At 43.9% G+C, this 16,736-nt stretch overlaps 1 protein-coding gene across 1 annotated transcript in view; it reads left to right on the top strand.

Annotated features, from left to right (window-relative positions):
* LOC131883259 (roundabout homolog 1-like) overlaps nucleotides 1-14,082 on the top strand; it is a 47,881-nt gene extending 33,799 nt beyond the window's left edge. The window contains exons 9-13 of the mRNA XM_059230695.1: nucleotides 1,200-1,493; nucleotides 4,012-4,308; nucleotides 8,525-8,878; nucleotides 12,038-12,237; nucleotides 13,126-14,082. Of these exons, the coding sequence (XP_059086678.1) occupies nucleotides 1,200-1,493; nucleotides 4,012-4,308; nucleotides 8,525-8,878; nucleotides 12,038-12,237; nucleotides 13,126-13,686 (1,706 nt within the window). The 3' untranslated portion in view covers nucleotides 13,687-14,082. The remainder of the gene's footprint in view (nucleotides 1-1,199; nucleotides 1,494-4,011; nucleotides 4,309-8,524; nucleotides 8,879-12,037; nucleotides 12,238-13,125) is intronic.
* The last annotated feature ends 2,654 nt before the right edge of the window (nucleotides 14,083-16,736 follow it).

Here is a 16,736-nt window from a genome sequence, read left to right as displayed (position 1 = left end):
CTGGTTGGATGGTCCATTGTGGTGCTTTTTGATCCGCAACCATTCAATTTTTGCGAGACCTTTGTCAAAGGATTTACAATTGGCGGCCATCATAAAAGATTGGTTCTGTTGATCATTGTTGCTGGCTTCCATGGCTTCCTGCATCGGTTCCCGCTGGATCAGCAGCGGACTACATTGATGTTACTTTACAACTGTAAATGCAAACCAACGTGAAAGTTGGTCGGTTCATTGTTGAGCAATAGCACAAACATGTTGAGGGCATTTTATATGCCCCCATGAAATGGGACAAAAACAGGATCATCAAATTGAAACTCTTGCCATATTGGAAAGAAGCTTTAGTGTGCGTGGATGGAGATTGTGGTTGCAAAAAGCTTCTACTGAATTCCATACAATATTGTAATGCGGAGGTTGCCAGAAAAAGTTACGCCACGGACGTTTTGGTGAATAACACAATATTGAACCCCGGCTCTAAAATAATGTGTTCTCTCGAAAAGAAAGCAAAATTTACCCAAATCCCATTCCCACCTTTAGGACACTCCCCCGTGTGCCTTTTTCGGGTCGGATTCAGGATGGAAAGAAGAGGGAGTTTCATCAGTGGTCCAAGGGATCCAATCCCATAAATTTCCATCTCCTTGACCACCGTGTGTGTAAACAGGAGGATACTAAAACCATCAAGTAGTACCCCTGTCACCCCCCCCCCCCCCCCTCCCCCCGTTCTCCTCCCCTTTCATTTTGATTTTATCCCTGGTCGCCAACCAGTCCCACAGAGTGTCGATGACCAAGCACACAGCAACACTCTCTAAACCACAAGTATCTTGACCACATTTACTCCAAGAGTGCATATACTACGTAAATGCTACTACACCTTTGGAACAAAGGCTCATTCTTAAAAGGGTGAAAATATATCATTGTTGTCATGGCCCAAATCTATTGTTAACGGGAAATCTTTGTCTTTGATGAAAAAAAGTAAATCCCTCCTTCGTGCAGGGATTTTCTCGTTCCTCTTTTCATTGTACATACAAAGAAAAGGCTGGACTAATCTAGTGAGCAAATACTCCAGTCCTCTTGTGTTCACATTTTGCACCAGGAAGTGGAATGTTCATGGTCAAAGTGCAACAGATTTGCACAGGGCTGAAACCGTTGATTGGAATTGAGCGTGTGTGTTTGACGATCGCTCTTTTTCTTCCCCTTTGTTCTAGACAAACCCATCTGTTTGCAAGATCAGAAAACGATTTACGGCGTGTCCGAAGGGGAGACGGCCCATATTTCATGCCGAGTGGACGCCTATCCTGAGGCAGACGTGTTCTCCTGGAGCTTCAACACGTCCAGTGGAGGCATGGACCTGTCCAGAGATTCCTATACCAACCAAGGTTCCGCTTCGCTCCTCTCATATGTGCCCAAATCGCAAATGGATTATGGAACCGTATTGTGTCGAGCTGGTAACCTGGTGGGCAGACAGGTGGTTCCGTGTGTGTTCCACGTCATCCCTGCAGGTACGGTGGAAAATTATTTAGACACTGGCAGACACTTCTTGTCTTGTTTTACACTTCATAATGTATATACTATACATTTTGGGAACACCATGGATTGGGGCCGAAGTGGCACGAGGGTTTGGGCCTGATCAAAAAGCATATGTCTCCACCCAAGTACAACATGATTAACGAACTTCAAGCCTTGGCTTGTTTTCGGAACAGGTCTATCTTTCAGGTCTGCTAACCCACTTGGCTGGAAGGTCGTTGTTCATGATATCCCCGAGTTCATGTTTATCCTCTAGGGATTAGACAGGAAAGGGCTCAATGAAATGGCAACCCTGGTGGGTTTGGCCAGAGCAAAGAGTCCCCCTAGAGTCCGTGATTAGAGGAAGCCTCAAGCCACAAGAGGAACTTTTCAATAGTAATTACCGACTCCCAACTTTCATGGGCTCTTGGTTGAGTTGGTTAGTTGGTTGATCGCTTGGCTGGTTCGTGGTAGGAAAAAAAAGCGAGCCTAGAGTGGAATAGCGAATCGTGACGCGGGTGGTTGGTTAGCTTTGAAGTTGGTTCGATGAGATGGCACACGTTGTCAAATGAATTTAAAGCGGTCTCTGCGGCTACTCAGCTCCATTATATTCTTGTCCACAAGGACGAAAAGCTTGTTGTGTTTACAAGTGTTTACGTTTGTCAAATTATTTCGCAAGTTTCAAAGGTATTCCAGACTCGAAGTTTTGAGAAAGAATGTCACCTCGATGGACGAGGTGATCTTGCAAAGTCAAAATTGCCAACGCTGGTTTGAGAACAGAACTACAATAATATTGTTGCACAAAAATTGTCTTCAATTCATTCATTCATTATGGATTGTCCTCCTCTTACCTTGAATCACTCCAAGCATTGCAATCCCAGCCATGATTTGCATTAGCATCTTGCATCTCGGTTGCGAAAACACCCAATTCTCACCTTCTCATCCTCAATGGAGGTCTCTGCATGGGAGTTGTTGTTGTTGTTGTTGTTGTCGTCGTCTGGGAACAAGTGGAATCGCCAAGGTGGATGGACTTTTGTGGAGGACGAAAAAAAACTTGTAGCACAAACAACACATTCCGCGCTGCTCAGACCAAGAGAGAAGGAAAATTGGGCAATTTTTGCACAAAATTGGCACGCGGCTTATGTCGGGTGAATATTTTATGGCCAACTTGGTCTTCTTGTTTCTTTTCTCCGAAAGACCCCGCCCAAGAATCTTGTTCACATTTATGGAAGCGTTCTGCTTCCTCGCATTTGGCATCCAGTTTATAGATTTCATTTTTTGGGGGGGAAGCAAAGGATCAGCATGTTTACAAAAGGAAAAAGAAGATCAAGAGTATATTTCCCGAATGAGAAGGGGTTCAAGATCCTTTGATATTGCTTCCACTTTCTTCTACTACATTCAGTACAAAGGGCCCACTGGCTCACAGGGTTGAGAGGGATCCAGACAGGAGTTTGCTTTTCCTGCTCGCTCGACATTTTACAAATCTTCAATGATTTATTACCTCGAGAAAGAGAGACACAGAAAGAGAGAGAAAGAGAGAGAGAAGAAAACGAAATTTGCTGTTTTTGCCGAGAGGCCGTAATTGTGCCATTTTGTTTTGGGGTGTGGGGGCCTTGTGCAGGAGACGAAGCAAAAAAACCATTTCCAATTCTTGAACAGTTTACATTTATTTCTATCCCCTATTATCTTGGCAGGATACAAACATATTACCTCTCTCGCAAGTACTAAGGCACACATTGCCACCAAGTACGCACTGTAGTACGTACATGACTGCTTTTGAATCCAGGCCAGGTTTCCTTCCAAGGAGAGACGAACCAGGTCACCCAAAGAAGCCTCGGGGGAATTTATGTTGTTCTAAGCTTGCAATAAATATCCATATTACCTTACATTGGACTTTACACCCGAAGACTAAACAGAACGAAGAGAACACGCCTCCAGAGGAGACATCTGGCATAAGCTCCAAAAGGCAAACGCAAAGGCATCGGACCACACACCAATCCCCATTCAAGAATCAGTAAATCCAGGGGAATTGGAAAAGGTCCCCCAGTCCCAGATTTTTTTCTTTTCGGGCTGGTGAAGGGAAGAGAAGGGGAGGGGGGGGGATATGAAGAAACTACTTTTTTAGACAAAGAAAAACAAGATCCCAGGCCTTAAATGCACTTCCACGGTTGGCCTCTTATATAATGTTGGTAAGAAAAAGTTGGATCCGAAATGAGTCTGATTCTTTGAAAAACTAGCCTTGTTGTATAGGCACTGAATTCGTAGACATTAGATTCCGTTCATTTAGGTTGTGATATCAGATAGGAATTGAGCTACTAAACTCCTGGCACTCTAAACACTAGGCAAAACGAGTTCCAATTCTAATGTCTTTAGTTACGCACATAATTCGATTATTTCAACAAAAGACCACGATCGGGGACTTAAAAAATAAGAGTGAATACAAAGCCCTCCTCTGCATGCACATTTCCCTCCCTTGAGTGGCAGATCTCATTTTTGTATCCTTGTTCGTTCCAGGTCCCCCAGATCCTCCCAAGAATTGCACACTTACCAACCAGACCCAAGACAGTCTGCAAGTGGACTGTCGAGAAGGCTTTAGCTCGGGATTAAAGCAAGAATTCCATATGGAAGTATTTACACTCCCTGAGCATCAACTTGTGGTGAACATCACGGCCAGAAGCCCGAAACTCTTGGCCAGAGGTCTGCCACCGGATTCCACGCTCTTCCTTCGAGTGTATGCGTCCACTGCCAAAGGCCGGAGTCGAAGTGTCACCTTTGAAGGCTACACGTTGCATATGGCCGATAAACAAACAGGTAGGTGGCCAAGCAAAATACCATGAACCGTCTTTAGTCTTGGTCAAGAGGAGTGGCTAGATTAACGTGTTTGAAGTACTTGAAATGTCTGCTTCGGGAAAGTTCGGAATCGAGCCTAAGAAGGAAAAAATTAAATGCTGGTTTGCTTTGAATTGCCGATGAATTTTCATAAGTACTTTCTCTCGCGCCCAAGGCCAATATATGCCTTGTTTGCGGAAGGGTAGGGAACTAAGGGTTGACTGAAAGATGCTCGAGTTGTTTTGAAACCAAGTAATATGACACATGTTATTGAAAAAGTGGTCAAAGGAAAAAAGAAAATCCCGAGAATCTTGAGTCACTGTGTGATCGATTAGGTAAATGAATCAAGTGCTATTTTCCAATTCCCTAATGAAATATTTAGCAGGCTTTTGTATTTTGGTAAGGAAAGAAGGCTGTGAAGGTCATGTCGCAATTTTGGCACCTTGGGTCGAAAAATGAGCCTAGCCTGAAAACGACTTTAATTTGTATCAAGAATTTTCCGCAACGAAAATTGACAATTGAAGATCGTTTTATCCATATCAATCACAGTGAAAAAAAGCGGGGTATTTGAAAATGAAATCGAATTGCGACCTAGAAACTGTCTGAAAAGTGTCGTGCTTTCGAATACTTTCAATTAGCACATGCTCAGTTTCACAAGATCTCGGATCTTGAAATGAGTTTCAAGTCTCCATTTTTTGCTTTCGTCTCCTACTTTGGAACTGGAACAATGTTCCTCACGTCTGCTTTGTTTTGTCTCCTACTTCTCTTCCTCCTCACTTCGCCCAACGGGACTGAATTAATGCGAGCGCATTTTTGCCGAAGGCTTTACAAAAATCCTCTCATTTATTTTTCAAACTGGCAAGGAAAAGAAAACTTTTGCCGGCAATCCGAGGAAATTAATTACCCCACTCAAAGAGGGAAGAAGGGCCTTCTCCTCTCCTTCAGTACACTGTACTTCCCGCTGCCTTCTGCCTCGCGTTTCTTCGGTCTTGAATATTCTCTCCAGGCTATGTCCGTCATCAAAACTTGATAATGAACCTTTTTAGCGGGGGATTAGAACATGAGACGAGATGATCTGAGGAAAGAAATTCCATCTCACAACAAGACCAAGGAGCCTTTTCTCGAGCTGTCAGCTAGTCTGCCCTCAGTCACCAGTTTCGTTTCTACTACCCCAATTTCACCGGCGGCGGTGAACCCTTTTGGACCCTTGTGATGACAAATGATGACACAAACAAGGCTTGAGTGAATGCTGAAACTGTCAGTTATGCTAATTCTCTGTCGTCTCAACCAGCCACTCTGACCAGTTATTCTCTTTACGTTTTGTGCCAAGCTGTATCCAAGGGGAGTGAGGGGAGTGATCGTTCCCGTTCCATAATTGACCCCATTTTCCAGATAATACACAAAGCGGGAACATAAATTTTCAACGAGTCAGGCTTTAGTGCCTTGGTGGGAGTGTTTCTTGGGCACGCACCCCTCTCTCTCTCTCTCTTCGACCTCCTATTTCCAGGCCCATTTGAGTTTTCTCAAGCTTTCAATTCTCAGAGATGGTCAAAGGCGCTTCAAACGGAGCGAGATCTTTGCCTTTGGATGGTTGGGTTTTGAAGCCATATTGATACATACCCCCCGTGGGTGGTGGTTGTAGTGTAGATTACAGCCAACTGTGGCATTCGTTGACTATGATAGAGAAAGAGAGCGTATCCGGGTACTTTAGTGGTTTATTTCCCTTGTGACATTGGATGAATAAGAGCCTTTATGAAGGCTTGATAAATGATGAGCTCGACGAGTCATATCTTATCTTGATGTTATGTCGAGGAGAAAGCAAGGGTGGATGGGCAGGGATCCCACGATCTGTTAGGTCGGCTCTCATGGACGCAGGACCACGTCGACCACGACCATGACTCTCCCCAGCCATTGGCCAGGGCCCCGTTCATGTCCAGGGACTAAAACCGTGTAATTACATACCCCCAAGTCTGCCCACTCATCGCATTTGGGCATCTGGCTCCCGAGTGCTAAGGCGAGATCCATTCCCGTTCTCACGCTTCATCTCCGTTGGTAAACGAACCTCAGAGTGTTGATGAGAACTGGGAAGAGTCATCAAAGTTGTCAGTTCTCATGTCTTGTCACAGTCACGCCGGACTTTGAACCAGACATGTTTCCGCGGAGAATGCGTACTCTATAAAGGACGTAGAAGCCGCACCCAGACTTTGATCATCCGCGTACGAGCCGATTCCAATATTGTGTGCTAAACGAGAGGCGATTTTACATCAAGGTCAAGACTTTGCGAGGGAGTGAGCGCGCAATTTTAGCACTTTGAAGACCACTTTTCCCCCTGATCCTGCTGCTCCTTGAGCTCGTTCAAGCCCATCATCGTCGTTATCATCATCATCATCATCATCATCATTCTACGTTCGTTGGCGTTGGTTCTTATCCATGAGATCTGGTCACTCTGTCTGCTCCCATTCAATCAGTGGAGTTCCACCGGATTATCCATTGATGGATCACCACCGTGGATGTGAAGAACGAGGGAGTGAGGAAGAACGGCCAGATCGAAGGCAGGAAAGGCCACCACCCGGATCCTAACTTCTTCTTCGTCTTCTGCCGGGGATGAAGAAGACTCTTTCATTTGCGACTAGTTCATGTTCCACTGACCTATCCCGGACAAGGTCCAAGGGCTTGGTGCTAAAGTCCAAAGTCTGAGCAAACTTCGCCAAACTTAGTCCCCTTTTGGAACCGAGATCGCTTGTTCCAATGGGAAAATTAAGTGATGATGGCAAACTCCACCAAAACTCGATGAGAGGGCATCCAAGCGGCGAGGCGGAGGTTTACTTGGTCCAGATTTTGTTCCTCGGCCCTGGAATTCATATCTGTTCTTGGTATGTTTTCCATTACCTCGGCGCAATTTCCCATGATAATAGAATAGTAAATGGTGGTAACACTTTCAAACTCATTCTTCCGCCCAACCGATTTCATTCCAAAGAACGGGTCATTACTGCGAACCGGGGGGGTGAGTGGTATCGTCTATTCTCAAGCCAGGATCGTTATTGAGTTTGCTTCTGTAACTCAGACAATGGCGGATTGTCTAGGGCCCTCCATTTCATGAGATCTAGTCTTCTTTCATTGCACTTGAAGAGGGCAGTGGCTGTTTGTTCCATATCAAACTGGGTTCCACATGCTCTCCCACCCTCCCTCTGTCTCTGTTTCCCTCTGCCTTCCAACTTTTTCCTTCGTTTGAAAGAGGATGGATAAAAGGAAACTTTTTTCCTCTCTTTCTCTCTCTTCTTTTCGTCATTTCCACTTCATTTCCTCGAGTTTGTGGTAATGGTACGAGTAATTCCTCGCTGAAGTAATCGTCAGGAAACTGAAATACCGGTCTGACCCTTTAGACCTCGATTGCAAATGGTCTTACTTTTGGGTTCTGCTCTTTTCGCGCAGTTTTTTCAATGGTGATGGAATTCCTTGGACAATGCTTTCAACCCATCCAGGATAGGACATCATTCCATCATCGTCTGTTGTTGACCTTTATTAAAATTTCCGACGGATAAAATATGGTCTGCTGACCACGGCCTTTTCGTACTTGATGATGCGAATCGCTTAGGAATTTCAAAGGCCCTTCTTCTCTTTCTCTCTCGATCTGGCTTTGACCCTTGGTTGGTCATTGATCTAAGGAAAGAACAGCATCCAAAAGAACTGATGACCGCCAGTTTTGGCAATGTCCTCATTACTTTAAATCGAATCCCTGACCATTCTTCACATCACGGAATTCTTTGGCACCCATCCTTAAATATGTAATAAAATACATTTATCCTCGTCGGGATCAAACAGTCAAAAGTGAAACTATGCTTATAAATTATGCTGTACCAAAATCAAGCTTTATCAAAAAGCAATTGAATCTGTTACTAGTGTATTTTTCTCTAAGCCATCTTTAAAAGGCATTGTCTACTTTATGATCAGCGAGCAGGAAAAATGTGATTTACGTAGGCTAGTCATTTTAGTTGGGTATTTGGGGGCAAATAAGTTGTAAACGAAGTGACCATACTGGTTAGCGGTCGCTATTTATAGCATGTTTCTGTTTGGCAACACGCCAAAAAATTGAAATTCGGGGGACCTCGGCGTCAGTTTGATTAGGAATATATGTTGTTGGAATGGAAAATAAGTTTCGCTGACACCACTCAATTTTTGTGCTTCTCCCTTTTTCCAGTGGTCCATGGTTCGTCTCAAGCGGAATTGGAAACGAGGCCGAAGGATGATCAATGGCCTTTGATGACTGTGGTGCTTTTGGGCGTGGCTCTGACTCTCCTTGTCATCATATTCGTGATCGGGTTCATCGCTCGCATTGGGAAACGAATCCCACCCAGTTCCACCCATCACCACGGATCCCACCTTCACCATCATCCACACCATAAAGGAGGTCCGGGTGGATCGAATGACATAATGTTGAGGCATCGTGGCGACACGCTCATCAACAAGGCCTTCCAGGACGTGGGCTCGGATCAGCAAAGCACTCACATGATGGAGATTGACAAAAGCCCTGACGTGATTCCACATTTCAACGGTAAGAAAAAGGTGCCCTCTCTCATTGTGTTTGTGAGGTCACGTGGGCAATCTAGGCCCACTTTTCAAATGAACCACTTTTGCGGTAAACTACATGAACATGGTTACCTCCTCAACTACCATCAAGTTTTATAGACCCTTTGTGGGCAAACAACAAAACTCATTTCAGCCAAATTTTAGCGAGTGCATGGAAGAATAATGTTTCCTTGGCGCCCACGCCAAGATATGGACCGACTTCTTGATGGCTTTCTTATTTTCATTCAAAATCTCTGACTAAAATAGACAAGATTAAGATCAAAAACTATCACTTCTGAATTGATTTCTGAGGTAAGAAAAATGGCCCTAGTTTGCGTTGTTTCCTCGCAAGACGACCAAATGTGAGCGAGCATAAACGAAGTGAGAACGCATGTGCCAAGATGGGAGTCGCTACACTGATTAGGAGATTGCCTCTCTCGACGAGGCATAGTCAGTCTTCCCATGTATCACTTACGCGTACCAGCCGGTAGCTATCTTCTCAGACCTTAGAGTGGGTGAGCTCGTACATGCGGTCTTGCACATTTCGCAACCATTTAGATGCATGGTGGTGAACTCGACGGCAAGTCCCTGGTGTGCTTTTCATTCATCCATTAGCCTCATCAGGTAGTTTGCCATTCTTCCTCTCTCTTGGGTGTGAGAAGGAGTCCGTTCCACTTCGAGAGAGACTAATGCTGAAGATTGGTGACGCACTGGGTGTCGTCTAGTTGAGTGTCCGACCACTACGTATTGCTGCTGTTGTTGGCGACATAGTTTGTCTGGTTGGGGATATTGCTTTGGTTTGATCTGGAGCTATTCTGGGTGTCTCTGGTCGTTTCGTTACTTATCTATTGGATATACGAGATAGATAGATCGATGGTGAAGGCACGAAAATGCTTTTACGAGCCAGGAACGGATGGGGGCGCACTTGGAACACTTGGAAGAAGAAATGGCAATCCATATGAAACCAAGAACTGAAGACACACATATCTTTTAGAGGGAAAGAGGGAGGGTCCACAAATTTATGCGCACATGTTCCACACTTCAAACAAAGCCGAAGTTACACAAGCAGGAGATATCACAGACGCCTCTATTTCTATAGATTTGCAATAACACTGAAGCGGATTCTGGTTCAGATGCATCATTTCGACAACATGTATGAGCCGTGGGAATGCTTTAAATAAGGTCGGCCTAATCCTGGCCTTTGATTGGTTTCCAACCCTAGATTTTGGGATCGTTTTATTGCCATATCAATCAAGACCAAATGCAGAAGGAGACTCATACTTTGGATTGTTGTGTTCAGTGGGGTGTTCCCATGAAAAGAACCTATTAATCGTTTTCTAACGAAAAACAACGAACCAGTTTCGTTCTAAGTGTTCCACTGATCTTCTTTTTTTCATTGGTCATTGAGCACACTAGCTGATTCTTTCACGCCAAGTCATTTGCCAATTGGTGGAATGATTTGCTATTGCTCAAATTAGCAAGGCTAAGTTTCACAATTAAATGCCATGGACGCGTGTCTCAAGATCTGTGAGGAAGGGATGTTCCTGAATTGGTACGAATTTCATTGGCTGAGTGCGATAAATAACACCTGGATCACGCTCCTCTTTTCTTATCTCTTTCCATGTGGGACAGACACACCAAGATAAAGAATTGAGAACGTCTAAATGTTCAAGGACATTCTATCAATGTCCTCGATATAAAGTGGTTGGAAGCCTTTTGAACTTCTTCTAAGGCTTATTTCCAGGCCTTTGAAGTTCATCAAGGCCTTTGGAGTTGGAGAATATTACATGGGGTTGAGGAGGAAGATGTAGAAGAAGAATTATCTCTCATTTTTTCCCGTAAGGACCGGGCACAAGAACTTGAGGTGGAGAAAAGTTTTTCTATCACAAGCCTTTTCCTTTGAGACCAAAGCCTCTATGCAAAAATAGGGATGCCATAATGGATTTTAGAAGGCCTTTGCTCAGGTTTTCATGGAATGAATCGGTCATTGGGAAACACTGAGTTCCATATTGGTCAACGGCGCAGAAAAGACCAATTCAATTTTGAAGACTATTGAAACTTGAGTGCTTGTTCTCATTTCGGCATTCCTGGCTTACAATTTTGAAAAGAAAACCATATTTCCAACAAAAGTGGCTTAGAGTATCTTCTTCTATTGAGTTAGAACGCACACAATATCAGAAAGGCGAAACTTTGTTCCCTCCTAATCTTATCCTCAAAATTTGCTGTCCTTTTTTTGGCGGCTCTCTGTCTTCCCCCTCGTCTTCTTCTTCTTCTTCTTCTTCTTGAAGCCCTCAGAAGTTGTACTCTGTCTCTACTTGGGAGTATTTTATTTCACTGAAAGATAACCATACCCCAGAATGCACAACAGACTGCTCTAATTCTAATCGAATAGCGCCTCATGGGACATTAAAAAGCCAAACTTATTTTCATGTGCCGCATGGAGGAGGAGGACGAGAAGGAATATGAGCATCAAGTTCTTCAACTGCATTTGATGCGGAGGAATAACTTCCCTCAATGTCCTCTGCCTTTTCTCTGTCACAGTCCTGACTCTGACTCAGAAATGCATCTCTTTCCCGAAGTGAGATGCCATCTTTCCGTCTTTCCCCACGGAACATGGAACAGTGTTGCTAAAATGCACTCCCCATAGCAATGCATGCTAGCGGGAAAATAAAGTACTGAAAATATTTTACCCAGATCGGATTGAAATAAGCTTCCAATCTGGCGACACTGAGGTTTGTGAAATTGAGGTGCAGGCTTTATATCCAAGTTGATGCTCTTGAGAACGAATGTTTCCGCACTTGAGTGCTCACCATGTCAAGATCAAGAGGATGTGAAAATCATCACCACATCTCCCAAAGAAAAGAACAATCCCTTTTTTTTAAATTGGCACACGAAAACCCGGGAGATTTGCATGGCTGGAAAGGGCCCTTCCCTTTTTTCTTGAGAATTGACGAGCAATCCATGTGAAGACATCATCGCTGCCAATATGGAATGGTTGACTTTTCAAACATTTTTTTTTCGAAGGGCATCGACTCTTTGGAACGGCGTCTAACCTCGTTTTTTTGGCCTGCTTTTTGCTCTTTCTTTTGCGATCTTGTTTTTGATGATCAGGCAAGAACTAAGGACGAGTCGGTTTTATTTTTAGGCCCAGTGAGTCCTCCACCTTCAACCATCGATGGTCAAGGGAGTTTTTCGGATGAGACCATGCTCAACAACAGACTACACCCGTACAACAACGCCAATGGCAACCCTGACCCCTCCATAAAGCTTATGGGTGGAGATCCCATGACGAAACTTTACAATTACTCCAATGGCACGAAGAACGTCAATAGTTTCCAGAATCAGGTAAGTTTCCTTGAGCAAACTTGTTGCTGATGAATGGTTCTATTTGGGTTGCCCAATTCCGCTGCGTGTTCCGCACTCATTCTTGAACTCAATAGCTTCCCCCACATCTTGACAAGTAGTTCCTCCATGAACAACATTCCCTACTCGTGAGAGCTCTTGGGAGTCGTTCTCTCTCTCTAGCTCTTTGAAGTTCCACGCCTCATCTGGTCTTTTTGGGGAATCAATGGAATTCACGGCAAAAATTGTTATTTCTTCCATGATAATGGACCTCTCCATCTCAGAGTCTCTCCCTTTTTTGTTCCACCCTTACTTGAACTTTTTACAGATAGCACCAGGTGGGAACCATAGTTGGTCACCTGAATTGGTACGATTTTATGGGCTCAAGTTACGAAATTATATTAACAATGCCGGTGGCCATCTGTTCACCTTCGCCCCAACTTTTGTAAACTAATTGTTAATTTGTAATTGACGCCCTGGGAAGTGAGACCTTTACTCGATTTGAGGGGTGGGTTGAAGCACACAGAACATCTTTGGTGTATGAAAGATGGAGCGATCTGTCTATCAAACTTCAGCCAAGGGAACGTGTCACGGTATTGTATTAGTGAGACTCACATATCAGATCCATTTGGAGGACCCCATCTCGTGAATTAAGACGGCAAAGTGCTCCCACATCACATCCTCCTTCTTCTTCTTTTCCTTCCATACACCCTATCGTTTCAAAAATGAAAAGAAGCCTCCATTATGTGGAAGCATTCGCCTTTCCGCGACGAAGAACTCGTCTCTCTCATTTCCCATTAAAGAAAGGTTGAGTGAGCCTTGGATGGCTGGAACTTGCGCCAAAAGACAAATAACGTAAGAAATAACTCTTCACACTTCTTCACTTTTCAGAAGCAAGACAACCTCTTAAGGTCTTCCAACTTGTATAGTCCTGCAGGTACATCAGATTCATCAGGGTTCTCGGAACGAGATTCCACGGGCGGTTTTGGCCTAACGGGACCCAACGAACGCAACATGTATACCCTTCCTGCCCATTCGGCCCTTCGTGTTCCCTTGAATAACGCCACTCAGGCGAGCCACAACTTTGCGCCGGGTCACTTGTCTCACGAAACGAGTGGCGTGCTCCATGGTGGGCGTGTTGGTTCCCCCAGCTACTTTAGCTACCACAATCCCACCCTCATGGCATCGCCCTATTCCACGCTTCCTCGCCGAATGCCAAATGGAACCAACGAGTTCTCGACCGTGAATTCGATTAGTGGCAATCGTGGACGGAACTCGCCGTTGCTGAATATTGTGGAACACTCCATGGACACATTTCACACTGGGAGTCTTCAGAGGAACGTGTCCATGTTATCACCTTCAATTGTGGGCACTACAAGCTCGACAAAATCGAACAAGCTCGCCACCAAAGCCGCCTTACTCAAACCTGATGACCGGGAAAGCTGCGTCTAGGACCTCCAATACTGCATCTCTTTTCCTACCGTGTTTTCCATCTTGTCCCCTTTTAAAATGACACTAAAAGTGTTTCCCGCCCAAGATTACTCCATATATAGATGTTCATGGTTAGACCATAATTCAGCTCAACCCTCTTAATGACCCTCTCATTTCAATCGTTGTAAGTCGAATTCAAAGGAACCTCATGCCCAGACCATCAAAACCTCATGGTTTTCTACTTACGGATGAACTTGTTCTTGTTTTTGTCTAGGCCGCTCATCCCAGTTCCTGATGAATATCATACCAAGCAATGGAAAATTCATTCTGTTCGATGATTCTACTACCATTCGAAATGTCTCTTTGTCACTTTATTATCATCATACCCTGTTGGTAATAAAACAGTAAAATTTTAAATGCATCCCCTTTTTTGGACATGTTTGGATGTCGGACTCTATGCGTATGATTATTTACGGTATCTGAATAGAACAAAAAAGTCGCCCTTTTGTTGATAAGATGAAATTGCATTGTAACGTCAGGTAAAGATACTACCAATTCAGAAAAAACTGAACCTGTATTGCCCATTTCTGAAGCCGCAAAGTTAGGTAACAAACGTTCTTTGCAAGGTTGATGCAAACAGACAACAGACACAAATGGAATTGCGACGTTCTACCAGAATGGCTCATCTCAAAAGTGGCCCATTTTCTCGTCTAGAATTGTTTTTTTTGAAAGCTGTAGCGTCTAAGCTTCTTCAAAGACGTGGAACAATAACACGTCCATATGGGACAAGCTAAGAGTGAGCAAATAAGGCATCTGCATCAATAGTAATACCTTTCGCACACGCCTCATCTACAACAAAGTGTACGAGTAGCTCAGAGAGCCATGCAGAATTTATCAACAGCTTTGACTACTTCTGGAGTTGATGATGACGGTGATGATGATGATGATGATGATGATGATGGGGCTCGAGATTCCATCATAGGCTTGGCAGGGGCATAAGAGAAAACAAACAATATCTCGAGCTACGAGCTATTTTCCCTCCCCTTCTAGACCCCTCAAGATCTGAATCGGACAAGCGACCCAAAAATAATGGTAGTAGATATGGGTGTCAATTCCCCTTTGGACCCACTAACTACAATAGTCCCAACTTACCCCCCTCAAAGCACTTAGAGTAGAGATGATGGTGGTGGTGCAGCCCCGTTGTTGTTGTTGTTGTTGTTACCGTTCCCTCCTATTCCTGTCGTCGTCTTATCCCTTTTGGATGGGTATGCTCCCATTGTACCCGAATGGTTCTGGCACCTTTTGGCTCGCCTCGAAATCTATTGGAAATATATGACTGTCGAGGGCAGTCTTGGTCATTGACGGTAGAAATGAAATGCCATGCTCGAAAACGGCGAGAGAGAGAGAGAGAGTTATGGCTTTTAGGGCTCGTTCATCATCCCAAAATTGGCGATACCCTAAACTATCAATACACAATTTGAAAGTTGGATTCATTTTGTAGTCATTTCGAGCAGTGCTAGGAATCAGCTACCGACCGTAGCGTGTCGCTTCAGTTGTGAGGGCTGCGTGATCGACTTGTGAACGTTAAATAATTAAGTAATCTGAAATTCTTTCGTCAACATCTGCGGCGACTTGATTTACTATTAAAGAGCATGATTCAAGTATCAACGCCAATTTTCGTATCACACTTGGCTGACACTATGATTCCTTCGAAAGTTAGCGTATATCCATGGGTAAAAAGTATTTTCCACGGTATGTTACCAGAATAGGACATTTTCCTGGCTGTTTTTTTCACGTTTCGTTAGATCTCAGATATAGCAAGTGCTAAATCATGACGACCATGACAGAAGCGAAAATAAGCCATGGACACGCACTGATTGGAGTGGTCGCATCGTCGAAATCCAGGTTCTCCAGTTTTGCTTGGACGACTTTTCCACGTGGTTGAATTTATGTATGTAGAGTCCAATTAACTTTGCCCCCAACCACAACAAACCATCCACTGGGTTTGAGTCCATGCAGGCCTATTATACTGGTATTGTACTCGGTACTTTGGATCGGAATGTTGGTAATGGCATGGAAGAATACCTACCCAGTGTTTATGACGAGGGTGAATGATGGATGAATGGATGGATGCTCTCTGGAAATGTTTTGAAAGCTCGCTTGAAATCTCAAGGCCACGAAAACCCCGAGTTTCGATCACATACCGATGATGAATTTATAGAGAAAAGACGCAGTTGGCAATTTTTTGAAAACAAACCTGGATTTTACAACCTCAACTCGTCTTGGTCGTCTTCGGCAATGTGGAAGATTACGTGAGAGGTTCAGATTGTGTCGGAGATGACGTTGGATAAGAATCTCGTAGGTTTTATAGGTGTCTTTGACTCTTTGTTAGTCAACGTGTTCCTTGTGTGTAGGACTTTGTATGGATGGACAAATGTATTCTTGTTTGCGAAAGACAAAGATTTTTATTAACAGCTCTTTGTTTCGAGTGTATTTTTTGTTAAATCATCTTCCCTTGAAAGCTAGCAAAATTTTACACTTGAACAAGATCAAGATGGTTCCACACTAAGAATCTGTCGATCAACGTTAGACCAACTTTGCCTTGTTCACACCACCAGACAACTATAGAATTATAAGTCATAACACATAGGTAGGGGGACTTGCCTGAACTTGGACTTTTCCTGGTTCCGATAGATTAAATCTCGGAAGGGTTTCTCAAGTGACAAGGAATGGTCAGAACACATCGTCTCTTTAAGCGTTTGGCGTAAAGGAATGCCAATTCATCGTTGTATCATGGTACGACGACCATTTCAGGCAGATTGTGTAAAGTACGGTTCAGGAGTCTTGGTGGTTCCAATGGAGTTTTGATAACATACACCCAGGATAAGAAACATGGTTTAAAAGACAATCGCATGGCACATTCTTTTAAGGACGATTGTCCTGGTAAAACTACCTTGAACAAAGAACGAACAAAGTTAATCTTAAACAAAAAAAATCATGAAAAATGGGAGTTGTTTCATGGTTTGTTATATCGACAATGATTTGGAAAGTCGAACTGAAATAAGTCGATC

The sequence above is a fragment of the Tigriopus californicus genome, chromosome 7 (genome assembly GCF_007210705.1).
Source record: "Tigriopus californicus strain San Diego chromosome 7, Tcal_SD_v2.1, whole genome shotgun sequence".
NCBI classification, from domain to species: Eukaryota; Metazoa; Arthropoda; class Copepoda; order Harpacticoida; family Harpacticidae; genus Tigriopus; species Tigriopus californicus.
The sequence above is the reverse complement of the archived record's forward strand: the minus strand, read 5'-3'. Positions and strand labels throughout refer to the sequence as shown.